Below are 19,773 nucleotides of genomic sequence, written 5' to 3' on the forward strand. Positions count from 1 at the left end.
TAATATACTACCAGCAATTGTGCCTTGTTAAGCATTTCATTTTAATGATTTGTTCATTAGCTTTTCTCACGCATTAATAATTTTTTTTAACGTTTTTCACATTTTCACACATTTTATTTGCCATCAACCAGCTAGCAACAGTTGGCTAAACTTATTATTCGTATCAACAAACGCTTCATCGTCACTTTCGCTGGTATCTTCCTTCTTTTCCCAGTCGTTTGCTGGCTTTACTTGCTCCTGAGCTGTTCGTTTCGATTGTCTTGTCACTTGGGTCCGTTTCTTTCCCTTAGCCTTTGCCTTTACCGCTCGTTTCCGATCTTTTAGCTCTGGTACGTACTTTTGTACAAATTCTACCATCACACGCAAGCCGGCTAACAGTGCCGGGGAATATAGAAATATGGACGATCGCTCGTATTCAAACAGATCAGCACGTGCTTTTATCCACTCGTACATATTATACACGAACACGCTGTTGTACAGTTCGTGCATGAGCAGATTTTCATACGGGAAACCTAACAGCGGGATTAGGGCATACAGATTGAAACAAACCGATTGAAACCTGGCCAGTGTGTGCATGGTATCGGATTCAATCGGTACTTTACGTTCCCCTAATGACTTTTGGTGCAGTGAAAAATGTTGTATTAATTCGGCGTACGTTAGGATCAGTTCCGCTCGTGAAGTGCCACTCGTTAGCTTGTTGTAAAATGTTCGATTAAACTCATTCGCTGATGGTTTTGTGTCCTTTTTCCCCGCACCATTCGTTTGACTCGTTTTTCGCTGCTGTTCCAGGTACGATCGATTCTGTTGCTGGAACTGTTCCACGTTTCGATTTAAACTTTTCAACGCTTTGTCAACAATTTGCAACTGTAAAACGCATATAATCAGTGCATGTACGTGTGCCAGGTTTACGCTGGAACAGTTCTTGGCCCAATAGATTATCGCCAAAAAGTATAACCTTAGATTGCTCGGAACGCTTTTAATCGTACGAAACAAATCTTGCCACTGTTCTATACCGGACTCTTCAAAGAGCTTTTGCAGGAGAAGAACGTTAGGCAATTTGGCCGGATCGTAAGCTATCCCTGGTGGTAAACACACGTCTTGAAGAAGAGCACTTTTTACTCCGGTACTGTTCACCTTTCTAGTGATGTACTTGAATTCGGTTGTTTTCACCTTGAAACTGGTTTTAAGTATTGCGAAAATGGTTCGCAAAATCGGATGACTTATTTTGTTAGCATCCGGGCGGCGGATGTCCTCGATTTGGGGATAGTTGACGAAAAAATTTGAATGCAGTAAATCAGCTAAAAAGCGTGGAACTTTCGCGGTACTATAAAGCTCTTTAAACCATTCGGGCCAGTTGCGGTCGGTGAACTTGTTGCGTATCAGACCCGGCTCAACGAGTGGATCTTGACCATCCGTAATCTGGTCGCCCGAATCGGATTCTTCGGTGAGCGGTGGGTCATTTTCATCTTCACCTTTAACGCTTTCTGCTTCACAAGAATTATTTGGTAACGACTGATCGTCCACTTCTTCGTCAGTCTCTGATATCGGTTCACGTTCGACTTGCTGATCATTATCCTCGCTAATAATTAAACTTTCCTCACCGAAGTCCACTTTCTGTTCTGTCTCTGTATCCACTTCTCCCAATTGTGTCTGTAGTTCTCGCTCAAGTTCTTCATCGTCCAGTGGTACTCGGACGGCTTCACTATCCTGCAAACCGAAAAATTGTAAAGCTTTACAGTCCTCACAATTGTAGCCACGCATCGCCGTCAGAATCTGGCGGTACACGATCTGCTTGTGTTCTCCCTTAATGTGGCGAATAATTGCACGCGTAGCCGACTGTAGTGTGTGATTTTGTAACCATTTCAGTACCACCTTCAAGCGACGCTCGTGTTGGTTAATTTTGCGGTTTACTCGACCGGTCTTTATCACCTTGTAGAATGGGTTCAACACAGAACGTTCGATGTAATCATTCCCGAGCAGTACCGCAAACAGTGGTATCATCTCTTTGTTAAGCCGATCATGTGGACCAGTTAGATTGTCGATCGTGTACAAGCAACAGTCTAGATAGGTGTACGTTTTCATTTCGTCAACTTCAATCACATCTTCATCACCGTACTGAGCGACGTATTTTATGCCATCGGTGTGATGTTTTGCTTTCCTGGGCTGCTTCCTTTGTACGACACCTATCTTAAAGTTTTCCCCTTCCTTGTCCGACACCTTGTGGTACGGCTTGTTCGACAGCGTGACAAACGGTATGTACTGGACATCATGAATGTAAAAGTCAGAATCGTAGCTCAATACCGGACAGTTTAGTTTACGCGCTAAAATCGCCACCTCATCGTCTGCTTCAAAGGGACAGCGCATGAAGGATACTCCCGATGCCCTCAGCGCATCAACAAACACCTCACGTAACATGAGTGGCGTAGTGACGGAAATCGCTGCAAGGTGGAATCCTTTCATTTTCCCAATCCTTTGCTGCATCCGGCCCATTATGACGCTCATCTTGCGCGATTCGTACCCACCATCTAGAAGAACGTAAGGAGTAACGTTAACCAGTTTAAGCTTTTCGAAAAACTCCACCACAATCCGATAGTAAACGTCGTAATTTCCACCGAGCGGGACCGAGATGTTTTGCGAGCGTTTGAACAGCTGCAGGCACAGATTGTCGCCATCGATGACCAGTTTTGAGTCGTGCAGTTCGTAAGGTTTCAGGTAAACCGATGCATTTACACCGATATATGTTGTTAAACCACGAACTCCCATTTTTCTTCGGGGTTTTACTGCAGAATCGCCTCACTGGAACACTTTGTTGCTGTTTCTGCACGTGCGATTTGTTTACAAAACAGAGAACAATATTCAAAGTTCGTTCGAGGTTTATGATATGTAGTTCAAGGTTTAAGTATATTATTAACCTTAAAGTTCAGAACAAAGGATGTATATTAGTAATATTCTCTTCAAAGAGAAGTAAAGTAACGATTCTTTGAATTTTTGTGCTTCGTTTGATGCGAATACATCTGCTGTATTCCGGGTTTGGAATAATAGTTTTACCTTCAGAACTTTTACAAACACCCAACAGATAGAACTGTCAAACGATTGTTGATGTTTGTTGTACCGCATTTAGAAGGAATACAGCGCGTTTCAGGATAGTTTCTAGATTTCTGTAAAGAAGCATTAAATACTTCAGCGCAACTAGTGAAAATCAGTTTTTAAGTAACACAAGACGTAAACATGTATCTGCACGACTATTTAAACAAGATAATGCGCGTGTGGAATGCGTACGAGGGGCAGGCAGTGGCGCGGTTCCTATCCCTACAAGATTTCCACGTTAACGACCCGAACCTGTACAAAGAAAACCCGGATGCCGCCGTTAGCCGACAGTTACCTTCCCCGCTGGATGAAATCGTTTCCGCCCATCTGAAAGCGGTCTACCATCTGATGCGTTCCGATGCACCGAACTACACCGAAGCGTACCGGCACCAAACGAGCTGCATACAGGCGGTCGTGAAGCTGTTGCAACAGATGAAGGAAGAAAATTGGATCCTTCCGATTATGTACGTGGTTTCGATCGATTTGCGACTGCTGGCGACTAAGTGTGAACAGCAAACGAATTTCTCCAAGTGTGGAGAAATCTTGGAGAAGGCGGCAGAAAGTCTTATGTCGTGCTTTCGGGTATGTGCCGGCGATACACGTTCGTCGGACGAAGACACGAAGCGGCTCGGTATGCTGAATCTGGTCAACCAACTGCTAAAGGTGTACTTCCGCATTAACAAGCTGCACCTGTGCAAACCACTCATCCGTGCGATTGATAGTTCGAATTTTAAGGACAGCTTTAGCCTAGCGCAACGTATCACCTACAAGTATTTTGCCGGCCGAAAAGCGATGTACGATTCGGACTTTAAAAATGCGGAAGAATATCTCAGCTTCGCATTCAACAACTGCCCGCGACGGTTCACGAAAAACAAGCGGCTCATACTGATCTATCTCACCCCGGTCAAGATGCTGCTAGGGTATATGCCCCGCAAGGAAGTACTCGAACGCTACAATGTGCTGCAGTTTCACGATCTAGCTTCGGCCGTAAAGGAAGGAAACGTACGACGGTTCGACGAAGCGATCCGTCGGCATGAGATGTTCTTCATTAATGCGGGCGTTTATCTAATCGTGGAAAAGATGAAGATACTCACGTATCGGAACCTGTTTAAGAAGGTACACCAAACGCTGCAGACACATCAGATCGATATGAACGCGTTCCAGACGGCGCTACAGTTTTCCGGCGTGGAGGATGTGTCCATGGACGAGACGCACTGTATCGTGGCGAACTTGATTTACGAGGGACGAATCAAGGGATATATTAGCTACCAGCACAACAAGCTCGTCATATCGAAACAAAATGCTTTCCCGAATGTGGTAGCCGCATGATCTAGCGGGGAGGACACTTTCCGCGGACTGCATAACATAATTCAAACATATAGCACTTAGGGTTTTAATAATATAAGGGGACACTTGTCTCTTGGTGACACGCCTACCGATACGCGGAACATATTTCCGCACAAAGGGGGGTGTTGTTACGCATTTTATTAAATTGTTTCACTTTTATCCCTCCGAAATGGTTTCATAATTTTCCCGCACAAAATGTTTAACGTATTCAAGTTGCTTAAAAGCGGCATAACAAACCAATAGAGACTGTCTTTGCGTAGGCAAAATTCCAATTTGATTTTTTCTTTATCTTTCTCTCGATCTCGGTTGTCCTTTGCATAAAACTATCGTGTACTGCGCGCGTGTGACAAAAAGGGGTGGCGAACAGCAGCAGCAGCATGGGAGAATAACACGAGCCCAACAGCTGTTGGCCGTGTTGGCAGCAAGTATTCAAGGAAAGCTTATAGCGCTATAATTTTCGATCACTTCACTCGAAAGTTCGTGGTCGGGCTGCTAGGCTATTATCTCGAACTCTTCGTCCGAGTCATCGAGCGTACGTGGTTCCACCTCTTCGAATTCTAAAACAATTTGGAAACAAAAACCCGTTAGCAACGTTGCCTGCTTTCGCCACACGGCGTGATGCTTACCTTCGTTCGGAATTTCGGTCGCCGATATCACATTGAAGGCCTCGGTTGGTCCACTGTTCTTGCGCGAAGATGCGGACGAAGCCGTCGTCGGTGTCCACGGTGCTTGGCGTGTTTTTGCTACCTCGAACAGTGCTTGGCTAGTGCCACCGTTCAAACTATCGTTAAACCGTGCCACGAGCAAATCGAACTGTTGCCGACTAACGCACAGAAAACAAACGGCCAGCGAAGGATCCATGGAGGTGAAACTGATCCGACTAGCGTACCGCTGGTGAAACGTTTCGTCCAGCTCCTGCTCCACTGCTTCCTGCTTGCTGCCAACCGTTCCTACCCGTTGGACCGTGTGCGGGTCAAGATAGAGTGCTTCCTCACCGACGTACCCGATAAAGTAGAGTGCTTGATTGGGACGGCCACCGATCATGCCACAGCTTCCCGGTAGCTGGAAACATTTCTTCAGTCCCTCAATATAGATTGGATTTACTTCGCTAAGACCTAGCCGCAGTGGAACTATCAGTAGAAGCGGCTTCCAAACATCGGGTTCCTTTTTATCTGCACATAGCTCCACTAGAACGATAAGAAAGGCATATGAAAGTGATGCTTGCCGTGAAATATTTCCTCTTACCTATCTCATCAGTTGCTACCGTATTGTCCAGGGCAACATGGATGACTAGCCCGCACCAATCGTCAAATTTTACCAGCTTTCTGTAAATGAAACCATCGTTAACTCCACAGCACATTACGCGGCCTGCTACCACTTACTTTAACACCTGTGCGACCGTATTCGGTCCGAACCATTCGCCGATTCGCTTCTCTTCGGATGAATCACCCATCAAAGCAATCTGATGCAGCGAAAATGGTGCCTGCTTGCTGTCCTCGAAGCGGTTCACTATATTGAGATAAATTTCATCTCTCGTTTCCGCTTCCCACACCCAGTCCCGGCCCAGATGTAGCTGTATCAGTGCCTGTGCTAATACCATCTGGCCGCAACGCAACATACAGCCCCAGCCTTTGTCCGTGGTTAGCTGTGTGTTGCCAATCGGAACGAATCCTTTGCGGTACGTACACCACAAGCGAGATTGCACATCCTGTCGTATGGTTTCGAGATCTAGTTGGCGATGGAGAAAGTAAAAGCAATGTACATAATAGAAAACAAACGCATTTATAGTCAGCTTACCATCGGTAGCGTGATATTGCTTTCCCAGTATCCACACAGTGTCGTTCGTTTTCGGTATGTCATCCGGTTCGATGGCACTGCTCAGATCGTACCCAACATATGCGTCCAGCATTTTTGTTTTGTTTTATGTTATCGCTCGTTCGTTACCCACGGTTTGGATGATAACATTGGCCTATTTCTGTGCGCACTACACACAGCCACACGAACAGGGGGCCTACTTGGGTGGGGATAATTATTGGGACACCACTTTTCACCAGCTGGCTGACACAGGCACAGACTTTACAGAACGTACTGTTATGATGACGACGGTCAGAAGGATTGTTTGGCGCTTTGGTTGCACCAGAATGGTCAATATGTAGTACCACGCACCTACTACGTCGTGTCACTATTGACAACGCGGGTATAAAATACACACAATATTCTCACTTTACCACATTAAAAGCCACACATTACGATAGGATTGGGCACAAAATCTGAGCGGAATGGGGAACATTTGTTGCATTCACGGATGCTAGCCTCGTAATATGGTCGTGAAATTGCAGTGACAAAGAAGCGTACATACCAGTACCAGAGACAACAGTGTGTGAGAAGGGCAGTGAGTGAAATTTCTTTTGTTCGCGTTTGTTATTATTTTCATCCCCTTCCATTCTTTTGACATTATGCGTCGCTCGTCTATGCACACACACACACACTCAGGTTGGCAGTTCGATATTCGAATGTTTTATGCTAGGTATTCAAAAATATAAAACGAAAAGGTTGCATTTTCTACAGACTGAATTATTTAATTTTTTTTACTAAAGACTTCCCCTAAATTAATTTGTAATAGATTTCCCAAAAGTACACATTTTGACCGTGTTGTTTTTTGGTTTGGATAGACCACTCCATAGTGCATCATAGCTCATGAGAAGATGCATTTTCATTCATCGTGGGATAACGCACGACAAGCTTCAACGGGCGTGAAGTTTTCTGAAATGGATGCATTTTCGTGAGATGGGAAAATAAGTTTAAAAAAAAAGACATGTATTAATAACACAACGTGATGATTTCTAAAAATACCGCTGTTGGCCCATTTTTTCATTGTAGCATTAGTATGAAAAACGAAATACTGCACAGTTTTAAACATGCATTTTGATCAGTGGCGAATTAACCTATGAGCGGAGTGAGCGGTCCGCCAGGAGCCTCGCCATTTGGGCTACGACAACCACCCCATCCCTTTCCAGAAAGAGCGCAATGCGCATCAAATAACCCCCCGTAATTCTAGAAAGAATCTCCCGTCCGTCCACGGTCAGCAGTTAAAAAACAAATAATTCTTCATGTAATTGCTACAAATTTTGAGTGTTGACCTGACCCATCCCCCTTCCCCTCCTACTCCACCCCCTTAAGACCTCAAGTACCATTCCGCTTAGGACCTCCTGGGAGTTTTATTCGCCCTTGGGATTTTCCCGCCAATAATCATTAGTGAATAGTGCGAAAGAATTCACGCACAAAACTAATTTTAAGATGTAATGAAAGACAGCTTTTTAATAAATTACTACAACGTTATTATTAGATGTAGTATAAAGGTTTTTTCCTCTTTAGCATTGTTGAATATGGATTCGAGATCCCTCCTTAGCTTGAGGATCTGCATGAGTCTAATGTCCCAACGATACTACGGCACCGTGATAACAATTAATTTTCCAAAGCTTCGAAATAGAATTAGAACGAAATATTATCTATTTCTTCTACATCATTTTGATTTTTTTTTTATTGTTTTAAATTCTTTTTTTGAAGAGCAAGAACGTTTGCGAACTAAAGTGCACTAGCGTTTGTTTACGCGGTAGTGTTACGCAAACAACTCGACACATTTCTTTGTAGCATGAAAATGGAGAAGAGAATTACCTACTAAACTCTTAAGCAAGAACTGCACATAAAAGTTAACAATTGTTCCTAATGTACTTGAAAGTGATTGAATCCCCATGAGGCTACTACATTTAACATTCAAACGATTTTTCCCGCCTTTGGACACACTTTACTAAGCGTTCCCATGCTTGGGACGGATGCTTATCTTTCCTTCTTCCCACGCGTGCACAACTTACGCATGTGTCTAAGCGGACGAGTTCTGACGAGTTTCAGTCGATCATCAAACCGATTCAAACCATTTGAAAATCTTTACCGTGGCTAATACTATTTGCCGCGTGAATTGTCCACCTCAAGTGGTGTTTGTTCAGCATGCGCCACCTGTGTAGATTGATAACTGTAAACCCGGCTTAGGAAATAAGCCTTCTTGGCAAAGAGGTATAAAATCGGACGAAATTCACTCTTTCTGCATCAGTCTTCCTGGTGAATCCGAAGGAAGTTTCTTAATTGACCATAAATTAATAAGCCTGAAAAGAAAGCTTTGGCAACAGCGTTGAGATGTCGAATCACTTCATTCCGGTTTTTGGATTGTTGCTTGTAGTGGCAACGAGTAAGTACTTTTCCGTGACTTTTTATGTGATTAGCTGTATAAAGGATATCATAAGGCATGACGACTCCTTTTAAATTTGTTTTCTTAATCCCTTCACAGTCGCAACAGCACGCTTGGTAGTGCCACCGCGTGCACAGATTGTGGGTGGATTCCCGATCGACATTTCGGAGGCACCGTATCAAATTTCTCTCAGAGAAGGCGGCCATCCTATCTGTGGTGGTTCAATCATTTCACCTAACTGGATCCTAACCGCTGCTCACTGCTTGGAAGGAGTCGCTTCATCCGAGGTGTCCATAAGGGCCGGCTCAACGTACAAGGAACATGGTGGCATTATACACAATGCTAGGCGCATTGTGATCCATCCGGATTGGGATTCATCGACGAACGAAGCCGACTGTGCGCTGGTGGAGCTGGACGACCCACTTCCACTAAATGGTCAAACGATTGCATCGATTGAAATGCCAGAAGAAGGCGAAGAGGACCCGGCGGAAGGTTCCAAGGCCATGGTTTCCGGTTGGGGCAAAACGCTAAACGTGCATCACTCGAACCTGATCCTGCGTGCTACCTTCGTGCCGATCGTCCATCGGGACAATTGCCAGAAAGCTTACCGTCGAACGAACACCATTTCGGAGCGTATGCTGTGTGCGGGCTTCTTTGGCGGTGGCCATGATTCATGCCAAGGTGATTCTGGTGGTCCGCTCGTGGTGGATGATCTCCTAGTCGGAGTGGTTTCGTTCGCTATCGGATGTGCTAGACCAGGCCTCCCGGGTGTAAATGTACGCGTTTCGGCTGTGCGCGAATGGATTCGTGAGGTTAGCGATGTATAACTTCTGGAAGGGATGGAAAAAATGGACAAAGCGTAATTAATTTTGGTGCGGAATAAGAGAGTTATACGCTTTGGAAAGTATATTTAAATATATTTATTTTGGGCAAAGGTATCCAGTTGCATTATATTATTTCCTTTAACTTAAATCCCGAAATTACAATTGACTCTTCACTACGGTGGCTTAATTCTTTTCTCAATAATTCATTACCGCATAATCGAACCAAACGGAACTAATCACAGCAGATACCTGCCACATTGAATGGAAAATATCGAAAGTAAGAGTTTTACTAGAAACAGCTGATAGGACAATTTCTGACAAACTCGAGTTTTATAACATTAGGCGAAACGATGCGAAATGTCGTTTATTTCGTGTAGTGTATTGATAGAGTCCCAAAATGGCAATTCCGCCTAGGGCCTCCTCCAAGGGGCGTACCCTTGATCCGCCACAGATTGATGATGCGCATATTGCAGTGTTGCATCCTTATTTGATTATCTTAAGCTAAAGCCACTCATTTCCTTCCTAGCATCGTCTCATACTTAGCATGGTGTTTATCTCCCATATCGTAAGCCGTATTTTGTCGATAATTTCACGCAACTGTTTGTTCTTCAGCTGTACCATCGCCACCAGCTCACGGTTCTCCTGCAGCGCTTTTTTGTACTCCTCCGTGTGGACCGGCTCGGTCCGTTCAATCTCACCCTTCAGTGGAATCAAACTTTCCACGTGCGTGTACTCCATCCCCTGTTGGCAATTGTCGTTACACTTATCGTACAGCAGCCGCAACCGTTTGAACAGTAACCGAATCGTACGGAACTGTTCCTGCACCTTCGCCTTCTTGTCGTTACTCGACAACTGTCCCTGGTTCGTCCCATTGGGGGGTTGTATCGAGCGCAATATGCCAAACACCTCCTGAAAGCGGCTCACAATATCTTGTACCGTTTCCTGCCCGATTCGGCACAGCGAGAGAAGATTAAATTCGGCTTTCTGTTGTTGCTGTACGGTCGTTCCACCGCCTGGTTGATTCGGCGGTACAGATTGGTTCTGTGACTGAGGGTTATTCATTACGTTGCCCGGACCGACATTGCCGCCCGATTGTTGCATACCCATCTGTGGGGATGGTTGCGCAGACTGATGGCTCGGATTCTGTCCGACCATTTGATTTTGGCCCGGCTGATGCTGGTTCGACGGTATCTGCTGGAGATTGGGTTGCATTCCTTGTGCGATTTGTTGCTGTTGTTGTTGGTTTTGCTGCATCATGCCCGGATTGAGACCCATATCCTGGTTACCCTGTCCCGGTACACCTTGCATTTGTGGATTGTTCATTACGTTGTTTTGGTTGAAGCCTGAATTTAAAGCGCACAGAATGCAGTAAACATTAAATATTGAAAACGGAACATGCAGGCACCTTCTTCTACATACCCATCATTCCCATTTGGTTTGGAACGTTCATTTGGTTCAGGTGTTGCTGAATTATAGGGCTATTATAATTACCCCGATGCCCACTGGGGCTCTGATATCCTCCCGGGAACTGTCCAGACATATTTAATCAACAGAAAATTGTTTCTTTTACAAACTTTTCCAGTAGACCTTCCGCTTGGTTTATGCTTATGTTTATGGATGCGGCAAACATGTTTTGACAGCACTGCTGCGTTTTATGTCAAGCATATGCTGCAAATGTACAGTTTTCGAACCGGTTCGGCACACCCTGTGCCGCCGATGACAGTCACAGATGCTTTTTGTTTTGCTTTGCTGCGCTGCACTATTTTCCGTGATTTCATTTCAAACACGCCGCGTTGCATCGGCCAAAGTTCGCCTCCGATACTTCCCTGTCCGCGTTTCAGTGCAGTGAAGCATACACACACACACACACGCACACTCGTGCCCACATTGAGTTTAACTGTACAAATACTGTTTGCGTTACTCAGCATTTCCACCAGCAACGGATTTCTTTCGATCCGAGTTGTTTTTTGTTTTGTTTTGTTGACGAATAAAAGGACCAACCATTGAACACAAGGACAGCAAGATGGCAAAACGAGCGGCCGGCTTTCTCATATTTCGTCGGCTGCGCGAACGTATCGAGTATCTTATGCTGCAGGCCTCCTACGGTCAACATCACTGGTCACCACCGAAAGGTCACGTCGATCCGGGAGAAGATGATTACGCGACGGCCCTGCGTGAAACGACCGAAGAAGCCGGGTATGTACACTGCCGTCTCCCCCCCAAAAAAAAAATTCGGCAAGGTCAAATGGTTTACCGCATTACGGTAATGTAATGTTAATTGTGCGCTGTTATCGGTTTTTAGCTACGCCGAAAGTGACCTGAACGTGTATCGAAAGCAATCGTGCACGCTGGAGTACAAAGTGAAGGGACACGATAAGGTGGTCGTTTACTGGTTGGCGGAACTGCGTAATCCTGCGCAGGAGGCGAAGCTGTCCGACGAGCACCAGGACATGAAGTGGTTGGACTGTGATGGAGCGATCAAAATTGCGGGCTACGAAGATTTCGCAAAGATGATACGCCAATTTGATGCTAAAATTAAGGCAAACGAGCTGTGAATGATGATGATGCGCGGTGGTGTGAGGTAGCGTGTTTCGAGTACAACTTATTTATCTCCCGTCTTGCACCGTCTTTTTCCGCGCTATGCCGTTTTACACTTTATCGATATATATATACATACACACACACACAAATACATGCGCGCGCGCCAAACGCTTTCTCTAATTGGATAATGAAAATTATCGATTGTTCTTTATGACTACGATTGTAACTTTAGCCTCTCGATTATATGATGTATGGCCAAGTGAAACTGTTCACTTTAAACAAACTAATAAACGAAGTCATGTTATAACGACAGTCGGACCGCTCTTTATCCTGAACACATTATGCTCACGTCGAACACGTGTCTTTATTGCTGTATTCTACTATCTATTGCTCTATTGACAAATACGCTCATACCCACGTCTACCTACCTTTCTTGCGATACGCGCTTTTGCTAGGTTCACTTGCTACTTCTACCGCATCGAACTCATCGTCCGCTTCGTACCGTTCATCCTGTCCCATCTCTCGCCGGAACAGATCCTGAAACACTTCGTACTCTTCGAGCGTAACGTAAGCCACTTTCACCGCGAACCGTTTGTCGCTGGTGTCGGTAATCTGGTGAACCGGCGAATTGCCGGTCGGCGTATTTTTGTCCACCTTCAGTGATCGTGGCTTAAACAATCCCAACCGTTCCAGAAACGTGTGCCGGCAGCGCAAATGCTCAAGGTCATGGGCAAAAGCGCGAGATTTCACCACTTCCAGCACCTCGTGGCGCATGGTTTGCATCATATAAACGATCTTAGCCTCCGTTACGTGATGCTCATCCACCACCAGGTTCGGTGCGTTCAGAAACAATCGGTACACATTTTTGCGCGTCTCGAAATGTGAGTGAAGAAAGGCGACACGTTGCGCCAGCTGGCCATGATTCGTGTAGTCCAAAAAGTAGGGATGAGCTGACAGCAGCACTTTCATGTTCGCATCCCCAAATTGGCAGGATCGCCAACAGTGTAAGCTTTGTGCGATCTTTTCCGGGGGCCTTGCTAGTATGGCCGGGTGGCCTCCGATTATGGATAGCATTTTTTCCACCTCCAAGCCTTCGGTGGTGAGTAGATTCACTGTGCTGCACCATTGTTCTGGAGCGTATTTCGTTAGTTCGGGTACGGTAGCTAGCAGTGCGCCAATGCTTGCCCTATCCACACCTTCAATGGATGAAGCGATCGTTTCGGCCTGGAGGAAACGTGGAAGTGAACTCGTTGGGGTAAGATTTTTCGCTTAACTAACATTATTACACCGTATCAATACTTACCAACTTCGATGAGCTGCTTGTAGAGCAGTACCTTCGCAGAAATGTTGCTGCACATCTAGTAAGCATGGTAGAAATTGTTTAATCCAATTGGTAACGCGGCGATACACGATCCCAACAGCACTATCAAAACAATAACAAAAGTACAGTACCTCAAGTATAATATGGTACAGCACGTAATATTTAAATTAAATGCTTTATTCATTTTATGTAGACGTATTTTTTCTCTAAAAAATTAAGAAAACAAAATTGTTAAAATATAAAGTTAGACAAATATGGGCTTTTGAATGTATCAAAATAATAAATTTTCATCCGTGTCCCATTTTCGCTTCTCTGTACTGTATTCTTTGACAACTGCGTTGAACCGGTCCATTAACCCTTGACAATTCAACCATCTTTGCCGGAAGGAGCAAACAGTTTCAAATCTTTCAACGGACATCAAAAATTTACATGGAGCTGTTATTAATTTAGTATATTTATTTTTCAATGTAGGGTGTGTATGTATGTACGTAGCTCAACTATTTTACAGCATTCAATCAGGATTTATCTTTCAATACGTCCACTTCGTTACTGCAGCACGTGTTTTTTTTACCAAGGATAACAAAACATCCAACCCAACTCGACCGCACTAACTATCGAACGGTCGGTCACCTCTTGATATTGCGTATATAAATACATATCCTATATATTCACTTTTTTTACGCTAAATCCTATTCGTTTGTAGATTCTGCGAATGTTCAAAAATAAGCCGATCCATGCCTTCGCTACCAATAAATCCACCGCTCATCACTGTTGAATTTTTTTTTGTTATTCCTTCAGAATTCCATCCCCGCTAATCACACCACAGCCGGAAGCATCTCCAGCGGCATTTCTTCTATACTGTTTCAAAAACGTAATGTATTTAGTAATGCATTATTAATATTATTATTATTGCCAGCAATGGGGTTGCACAATCCGATCGCATTATCAAGCCAAGTGCATTGGCGATGAATGAAGAAAGCCCTCAGCGTACTTTTTCAACTAAGCCACCAACCCTCGGTATTTCCATTTTTTCGCTTGGGAATATCATGTGCGATCAGCCATCATCGAACGTACACCGAAACAAAACAATGATTAATTTATCTCTTTCATGCAATGTTCTTCATTCCACTGCAGAGACAATTAAGCAAAACATATTACAGACAAACAGAAAGCAACAATTTTCTTACGCTCAATTATGGCTAGAAAAGTTCAGTTTAAAAGAATACCTCAACCGACCACACCGCGCATGTACCCTATGCATCGAAACAATCCCGGGCGCCCCTCCATATCGAATCGAATCGAAATTCAAAAACTGTGGCATTGGTCAAATTGTTTTGCATTTGAGTGATCGAGATGGACCCCAAAATTCCCTCCCACGCCCCACTATTTATCCCCACGACTATTCCTGCTTACCGCTGTTGCTGATAAATGGGAATGTTTTGGGGTCCCGGATGGTTTGTGTTAATCGACAAAGGCCCACCGACCCCACCAGGTCCACCGGGAGGGAACATGTTCATTGGGGCCCCCATCGGGGCAAAATTACCCATCGGCGGTCCCATCTGAGGCATGAACTGCTGTTGTTGTTGATGTTGATGGGAGGGTGCACCAGAGGCGGGAGGAAAGTGAGTTGGCGGCATATTCATCGGTATATGTTGGCTTGGATGGTGGTGATGGTTCAGGTTCGGTTGGACCGGTTGTGTGGATGTTGGTGGTGGTCCACCAGAAACGGGCACCGCCCCAACTCCCGGTTGCATTCCTTGCGAAGCGGTATTTTGCTGCACGGGCTGAGACACTGCCGGTTGGTTTTGTTGTTGCGGTTGCTGAGGAACGTAGCTAGGATAGCTGACCGGAGGCTGCCCTATTGGTCGCATTTGGGGAAGCGTATGCTGATTAGGGTTTGATGGTGCTTGCTGCAGTTGATGATGAGACGAGGGACCGGACATACCGACTGGTGGGGGCGACGTGGGATTAGAGAATCCTTGCGGTATCGCTCCGTGCTGCGGAGGCATCGACGGACCGCCGGTCATATTTGGCATCGTCTGTGGCGCGACCGTCGTAGCTGACTGTTGGCTGCTAACTCCGGCCAACGATGTACTCGGTGCAACCTGTGAAAGCATCCCGTTTGTGGTGGGACCATTTTGAGAAACTGTCTGCATGGATCCGCCCTGCGCCGGATGAGGCTGATGGTGATGGTGCATTGCCGTTTGGGGAGGCTGTTGCTGTTGCGGTGTGGGGAACTGAGGCATCGTGCCAACATTCATTTGCGTCATATCGTGCCGAAGATGGCCCATGCTGTATCCCGGCATCGGCTGGCCACCCGGCATCGATGGTGGTCCTCCCGGTGCCATAGGATACATGCCTACACCCGGAAGGCTCTGGTACATGGCCGGCATTCCGTACATTGGGTTCACTGGACCGCCCGGATAACCACCGGGAGTTCCATAGCCACCTGCAGGGCCTCCCATCGACATCATCGCCGAACGATCCGGTTCGCGCATCAGATTGTGGTACAGATTGATTGCATCCACCAGATCACTGCTAAGCTGCGTCAACTGCGCATGCTTTCGATCGACCCGCTCCAGCTCCGCATCAATCATCGGCCCCATCTGGTTGACGAGCTGCTCGAGCTGCAGCATTTCGTCCGTGTCCTGTGACGGATCTTCCGGATCTGCTTCATGTATCAGGTGCAGCAAACGATCGATCTTTTCCTCATTAATTTCAACCGTCGCCGACTGTAGCTGCTTCTGCTGTCCATCCTTATCACCATCCAGCTTTTGCTCATCCGAAAATTGAACACTCTTTTTCGTACCCTTGCCGGACGCCGCGGAAAGGGATTCGGGCTCCACGGATAGATCCGCCGTGACAAAGTTGGATGGAAATAGTCCCTCGCCACGTTGATTCTGTCCCTTCCACCAGTTTGGATCGGAATCATCCAAAACCATAATGATTTCACCAGCTTGAAACGTTAGTTCGTTATCCTCGGCTGCTTCAAAATCATAAAGTGCGCGAACCTATTTAATAGGGGAAAAAACACACGTTTGTAAGTACTTCCTTTTGTAAAGCAATCATTCCAATGGTTCTACCTTTCGCGGTTCAACCACCGGTGCAGAAGTGGATAACAAAGCAGAAGGATACAAAGACGTTGCAGTCTGCAATAAAAGATAAAACACATTACTATTGCATCAGTTTGGCAGATTCATTACAAACTTACCGCTCCCGATGATGACATCATTTTCGGAGACTGCGTGTTCTTGACTTCCTTTAGCGAAAGTTCAATCGCTTTCGCAATGTCATCTTCCTCCTGCTGACTAGACACGACGTTCGGATCTTTGCTGAGCGTCGTTTCGCGCTTTGGTGTTGCCGATGGATCGTTAAAATCGTGACCTTCCTCACGCAGCTTTTTGTACAGCGAAGGTATCAGATCGAGCTGCGGGTCAGACTTGAACACCTCCTCTGCCCAACGTTTCAGGGTTAGCTTTAGCTTCTATTTATCGAGAAAACATGAGGGATACAACGAAATATGACATTAAACATCGATTCTTGGTTGCCTTCCATCTTTCGGTACATACCGTTGTCACTTTTGGTTGACTTTTCTGCAGAAGCTTCTTAAACTCTGTCTCAAACTCGCGGGATGCGACTTCCAGGTGAAACTGTTTGCCACAATTATTAACGCACGCATCGAGCAGCTGGTATGGGTAAAAATAATAATGTAGATTATTGCTGGTCGACTCCTAATGAAATTAAGTACCGTGATCGCTTTCATAACCACATGAGGATTGAGACAATTCAATCTTTTTATTATGCATTTTAGACAATCCTTCGGTGTCGCCGATCCATTGTTTACACGGTCACAGATGTCCAATATAAGACTCCAATTTTCCGTCGTATTGTTTTCGCTGGTAGCTTTCTCTGCAAAAAGGCACACAAAGAATACATAAACAAATGTTATTAATGCAACAGATAATTTCATCACTTTAATGAATGATTGGTTTAGAATTCTGTTTCAAACTTCAAAGCAACAAAGTACTATTCTATCAAAATATTAGTATTAATTTTTAGAAAAACCTTTTAAGAAAGAGAGACGGAAGTTGCTTCAGTTCCCACATCATAAATGAAGAAGTTGCTCCTAAAATACATTAAACTACAATTTAACATCTTTTCCTAGGTCTCGAACTACGTTTACAAATTTTCAGTTTTGATGTTGTATCTATTTTGTGCATCTTGTACAAACAAATAAAAAAGACGCATTTGAGGTTGATGCTGAACGTATACCGCGAGGTCATATTTCAAAATCCAAAATGTATCAGTTATCAGGCAACGATCACAACACAATGACGAATCAATGGCCGCTGTGAATCCGTACAAATGACTCATGTGCGGTTTTGTAGTAGGCAACACTGTACAGTGCAATCTTAAATTGTTAATGTATGGAATCTTTCATTTCGGTTTTACAATTGCCTAAAATTAAGCCATGAAAATACTCTTGTGTAAGTGATAATTGAAAATAAAGTAGTAAAAAAAAGGCATTCTGTGTTAAACTGGTCTCTCCAAGCAACTGAACTGGCAGTAATATGCTAACAGCAAATTCTATCTGCTTCTACCAAACACACAAATAAACGCGTTCTGGAATATTGAAATCGGAGAGCGTACGTTCGATTAGAACTTGTACGGTTTCCGGAGGTCGCACCACGTAGAGATAAGCGGCTACGCAATTCGGGCAACGGTTGCTGCTGATATTAGTCAGCGTCTTGGGCTGCGTGTTGTGATGTTGTCTTGTTTGTTTTGTCAGGTTCCTACCATCATCTGTATCTTTATGCACATATTAAACCGTGCTTCTTCTCAATAAGCAGGCGTTAAAGAACGTGTAAACAAACAACGGAACAACAGTGTCTGCTGTGCCATTTCTAGGGCTTAATAAAGAGCGCTATAAGACATCGGGAACAAGGGCATTCTCCAGTACGTGCAACCACAAGATCCGTACGCCGCAGTTGTAGCGTTGAAACAACAATGGTCTGACTTTCCTTTCAAAGTAGGCTACGGGTTTGTGATTTTAAGTTCTATTTCCTCATCTACGATGTGTATTGATTTTCTTGCGTCGTTAACAAAGTATACTTTGCCGTTTGGACGCCCGTTATCAACGGTATCACGTCACACTTTGCCTAACACGGTTGACCTCTCCGGTTTGCATCATCACCACCGGCTAGCTTTTCATTCATCTACCCATTTTGCCACCGTGACGGCCACCGTCCATGCACATCCTAATTTAATTAATAAACCTCAATTGCAGGAATGCGTCGCGATATTGGTGCGTTTTGTTGCGATACGTACAGCTACATCGCATCTTTTTTTTGTTTGTTTGTTGCTAAAATGCTAGTGTGGTAAAGATTTATTATTGACTCGTCACATGGGATGAAGAGTCGCGGAGTTGTTGTCCTTCATGAATCGATGTCACGAGTGTGGACAGGTTCATCGTGTCCATCTATACCAACCTATGTCTGAGTTGAGCGAAGATGATGTTCCAAAAAGACTCATGTTTGCTGGCGTGAAAGATGTTCCGGTTGTGGACTACACTGGATACTTCCGTCCTGCTGCTATTGCTCGGCGTTAATAATCCTTTCTAGAATGCCACGTACATAAACCAACAAACTTCGGGCACGATTTTCGGGTGTGGGATGTACTACTTCTATCGCTTATCAATACGACGTCTTTGTCCACCACTGGGACAGGAAAAGAAACTCCCGTCTAGCGTTTGGTTTGCCCGGAACTCCAAGGGCTCACTTTCACCCTCTATACGCACAGACACATTCACACACACGCGCATACGATTTGTACTCCTACAAGGACCACTGCGGGACGTTGGGGATGGGATTTTTTTCGTGCTTTTCGCCCTCTTTTGTTTCCGCTATTGACGTTTACACCTTCGCAGTACTTTCAGTGTTGGAAACGGTACGATGGTGGTAATTCTTTACGGAACACTAATTTGCTATTGCACACTTCTAATTTACGCACTCCATGAAGAACTTTTCCGGAAGAACGGCACACTATACTGTACGGTGCATAATTTCGAGGAACAGTGCTGTGATGTGTTCCAAATTATGTACTTTTCCTCTCTGTGTGTTCAAGAAGGCGATGATGAATCAAATCGACAAAGATGACAGGTTGTTCTTCCTCTTCTTCGTAGGTTCGTAGGCGGAGGTTTTTTCTTTATTTATCAGCTGTCATAATACGCACCACAAAATGCTACACTGTGAAGCAGTGAAGTCAAAATGTTCAAACTGGTAATATTTTGGTTCTTTTTCAAAAGGGAAAAATGGCATATATCAAATGGCAATTAATAATTACTTTTTTTTAAGTAATTTCACTACACGAAATTCGCAGAAATGGACAACCGTTTGGAGTAAAGATTACAG

At 44.8% G+C, this 19,773-nt stretch overlaps 8 protein-coding genes across 8 annotated transcripts; 3 read left to right on the forward strand and 5 right to left on the reverse strand.

The window, feature by feature from the left end:
• Positions 1-13: 13 nt before the first annotated feature.
• On the reverse strand, positions 14-2,843 carry LOC125761119 (protein asteroid). The gene has a single exon (XM_049421984.1). It carries the CDS (start codon positions 2,761-2,763, stop codon positions 124-126), a length of 2,640 nt encoding a protein of 879 aa, XP_049277941.1. The 5' UTR covers positions 2,764-2,843; the 3' UTR covers positions 14-123.
• Positions 2,844-3,077: 234 nt separating this feature from the next.
• LOC125761137 (PCI domain-containing protein 2 homolog) lies at positions 3,078-4,554 on the forward strand. Its single transcript, XM_049422014.1, has one exon. The coding sequence runs from the start codon at positions 3,229-3,231 to the stop codon at positions 4,414-4,416; it is 1,188 nt and encodes a 395-aa protein (XP_049277971.1). The 5' UTR covers positions 3,078-3,228; the 3' UTR covers positions 4,417-4,554.
• On the reverse strand, positions 4,501-7,070 carry LOC125761138 (cysteine protease ATG4B). The gene is made up of 5 exons (XM_049422015.1): positions 6,232-7,070; positions 5,817-6,162; positions 5,680-5,759; positions 5,061-5,621; positions 4,501-4,991 (listed from the first exon to the last, which is right to left on the reverse strand). The coding sequence occupies exons 1-5, from the start codon at positions 6,341-6,343 to the stop codon at positions 4,927-4,929; spliced, it is 1,164 nt and encodes a 387-aa protein (XP_049277972.1). The 5' UTR covers positions 6,344-7,070; the 3' UTR covers positions 4,501-4,926.
• Positions 7,071-8,519: 1,449 nt separating this feature from the next.
• LOC125761155 (trypsin 3A1-like) lies at positions 8,520-9,615 on the forward strand. The gene is made up of 2 exons (XM_049422054.1): positions 8,520-8,677; positions 8,777-9,615. The coding sequence occupies exons 1-2, from the start codon at positions 8,626-8,628 to the stop codon at positions 9,502-9,504; spliced, it is 780 nt and encodes a 259-aa protein (XP_049278011.1). The 5' UTR covers positions 8,520-8,625; the 3' UTR covers positions 9,505-9,615.
• On the reverse strand, positions 9,583-11,231 carry LOC125761148 (mediator of RNA polymerase II transcription subunit 30). Its single transcript, XM_049422045.1, has 2 exons — positions 10,921-11,231; positions 9,583-10,844 (listed from the first exon to the last, which is right to left on the reverse strand). The coding sequence occupies exons 1-2, from the start codon at positions 11,039-11,041 to the stop codon at positions 10,024-10,026; spliced, it is 942 nt and encodes a 313-aa protein (XP_049278002.1). The 5' UTR covers positions 11,042-11,231; the 3' UTR covers positions 9,583-10,023.
• A 45-nt stretch (positions 11,232-11,276) lies between these two features.
• LOC125761172 (bis(5'-nucleosyl)-tetraphosphatase [asymmetrical]) lies at positions 11,277-12,354 on the forward strand. Its single transcript, XM_049422079.1, has 2 exons — positions 11,277-11,697; positions 11,804-12,354. The coding sequence occupies exons 1-2, from the start codon at positions 11,525-11,527 to the stop codon at positions 12,054-12,056; spliced, it is 426 nt and encodes a 141-aa protein (XP_049278036.1). The 5' UTR covers positions 11,277-11,524; the 3' UTR covers positions 12,057-12,354.
• Positions 12,355-12,364: 10 nt separating this feature from the next.
• LOC125761152 (uncharacterized) lies at positions 12,365-13,698 on the reverse strand. The gene is made up of 2 exons (XM_049422049.1): positions 13,346-13,698; positions 12,365-13,266 (listed from the first exon to the last, which is right to left on the reverse strand). The coding sequence occupies exons 1-2, from the start codon at positions 13,409-13,411 to the stop codon at positions 12,463-12,465; spliced, it is 870 nt and encodes a 289-aa protein (XP_049278006.1). The 5' UTR covers positions 13,412-13,698; the 3' UTR covers positions 12,365-12,462.
• A 101-nt stretch (positions 13,699-13,799) lies between these two features.
• LOC125761122 (signal transducing adapter molecule 2) lies at positions 13,800-19,566 on the reverse strand. The gene is made up of 6 exons (XM_049421988.1): positions 18,853-19,566; positions 17,112-17,272; positions 16,933-17,049; positions 16,575-16,847; positions 16,447-16,512; positions 13,800-16,374 (listed from the first exon to the last, which is right to left on the reverse strand). The coding sequence occupies exons 1-6, from the start codon at positions 18,893-18,895 to the stop codon at positions 14,773-14,775; spliced, it is 2,262 nt and encodes a 753-aa protein (XP_049277945.1). The 5' UTR covers positions 18,896-19,566; the 3' UTR covers positions 13,800-14,772.
• Positions 19,567-19,773: the final 207 nt, after the last annotated feature.

This window comes from Anopheles funestus, chromosome 2RL, assembly GCF_943734845.2.
Source record: "Anopheles funestus chromosome 2RL, idAnoFuneDA-416_04, whole genome shotgun sequence".
NCBI classification, from domain to species: Eukaryota; Metazoa; Arthropoda; class Insecta; order Diptera; family Culicidae; genus Anopheles; species Anopheles funestus.

Bases quoted from the DNA above. Each gene is read 5' to 3' on its own strand.
- LOC125761155 (XM_049422054.1), top strand. From the start codon at position 8,626: ATGTCGAATCACTTCATTCCGGTTTTTGGATTGTTGCTTGTAGTGGCA. The intron at 8,678-8,776 runs GTAAGTACTTTT...ATCCCTTCACAG, and splicing joins GTTGCTTGTAGTGGCAACGA to TCGCAACAGCACGCTTGGTA.
- LOC125761138 (XM_049422015.1), bottom strand. From the start codon at position 6,343: ATGCTGGACGCATATGTTGGGTACGATCTGAGCAGTGCCATCGAACCG. The intron at 5,760-5,816 runs GTAAGTGGTAGC...TTTCATTTACAG, and splicing joins ACGGTCGCACAGGTGTTAAA to AAAGCTGGTAAAATTTGACG. The intron at 4,992-5,060 runs GTAAGCATCACG...AAATTGTTTTAG, and splicing joins GACCGAAATTCCGAACGAAG to AATTCGAAGAGGTGGAACCA.
- LOC125761137 (XM_049422014.1), top strand. From the start codon at position 3,229: ATGTATCTGCACGACTATTTAAACAAGATAATGCGCGTGTGGAATGCG.
- LOC125761148 (XM_049422045.1), bottom strand. From the start codon at position 11,041: ATGTCTGGACAGTTCCCGGGAGGATATCAGAGCCCCAGTGGGCATCGG. The intron at 10,845-10,920 runs GTATGTAGAAGA...CTTTAAATTCAG, and splicing joins AAACCAAATGGGAATGATGG to GCTTCAACCAAAACAACGTA.
- LOC125761152 (XM_049422049.1), bottom strand. From the start codon at position 13,411: ATGCTTACTAGATGTGCAGCAACATTTCTGCGAAGGTACTGCTCTACA. The intron at 13,267-13,345 runs GTAAGTATTGAT...CGTTTCCTCCAG, and splicing joins CAAGCAGCTCATCGAAGTTG to GCCGAAACGATCGCTTCATC.
- LOC125761119 (XM_049421984.1), bottom strand. From the start codon at position 2,763: ATGGGAGTTCGTGGTTTAACAACATATATCGGTGTAAATGCATCGGTT.
- LOC125761122 (XM_049421988.1), bottom strand. From the start codon at position 18,895: ATGAGTCTTTTTGGAACATCATCTTCGCTCAACTCAGACATAG. The intron at 16,513-16,574 runs GTAAGTTTGTAA...CTTTTATTGCAG, and splicing joins TGATGTCATCATCGGGAGCG to ACTGCAACGTCTTTGTATCC. The intron at 16,375-16,446 runs GTAGAACCATTG...CCTATTAAATAG, and splicing joins CGGTGGTTGAACCGCGAAAG to GTTCGCGCACTTTATGATTT.
- LOC125761172 (XM_049422079.1), top strand. From the start codon at position 11,525: ATGGCAAAACGAGCGGCCGGCTTTCTCATATTTCGTCGGCTGCGCGAA. The intron at 11,698-11,803 runs GTATGTACACTG...ATCGGTTTTTAG, and splicing joins GAAACGACCGAAGAAGCCGG to CTACGCCGAAAGTGACCTGA.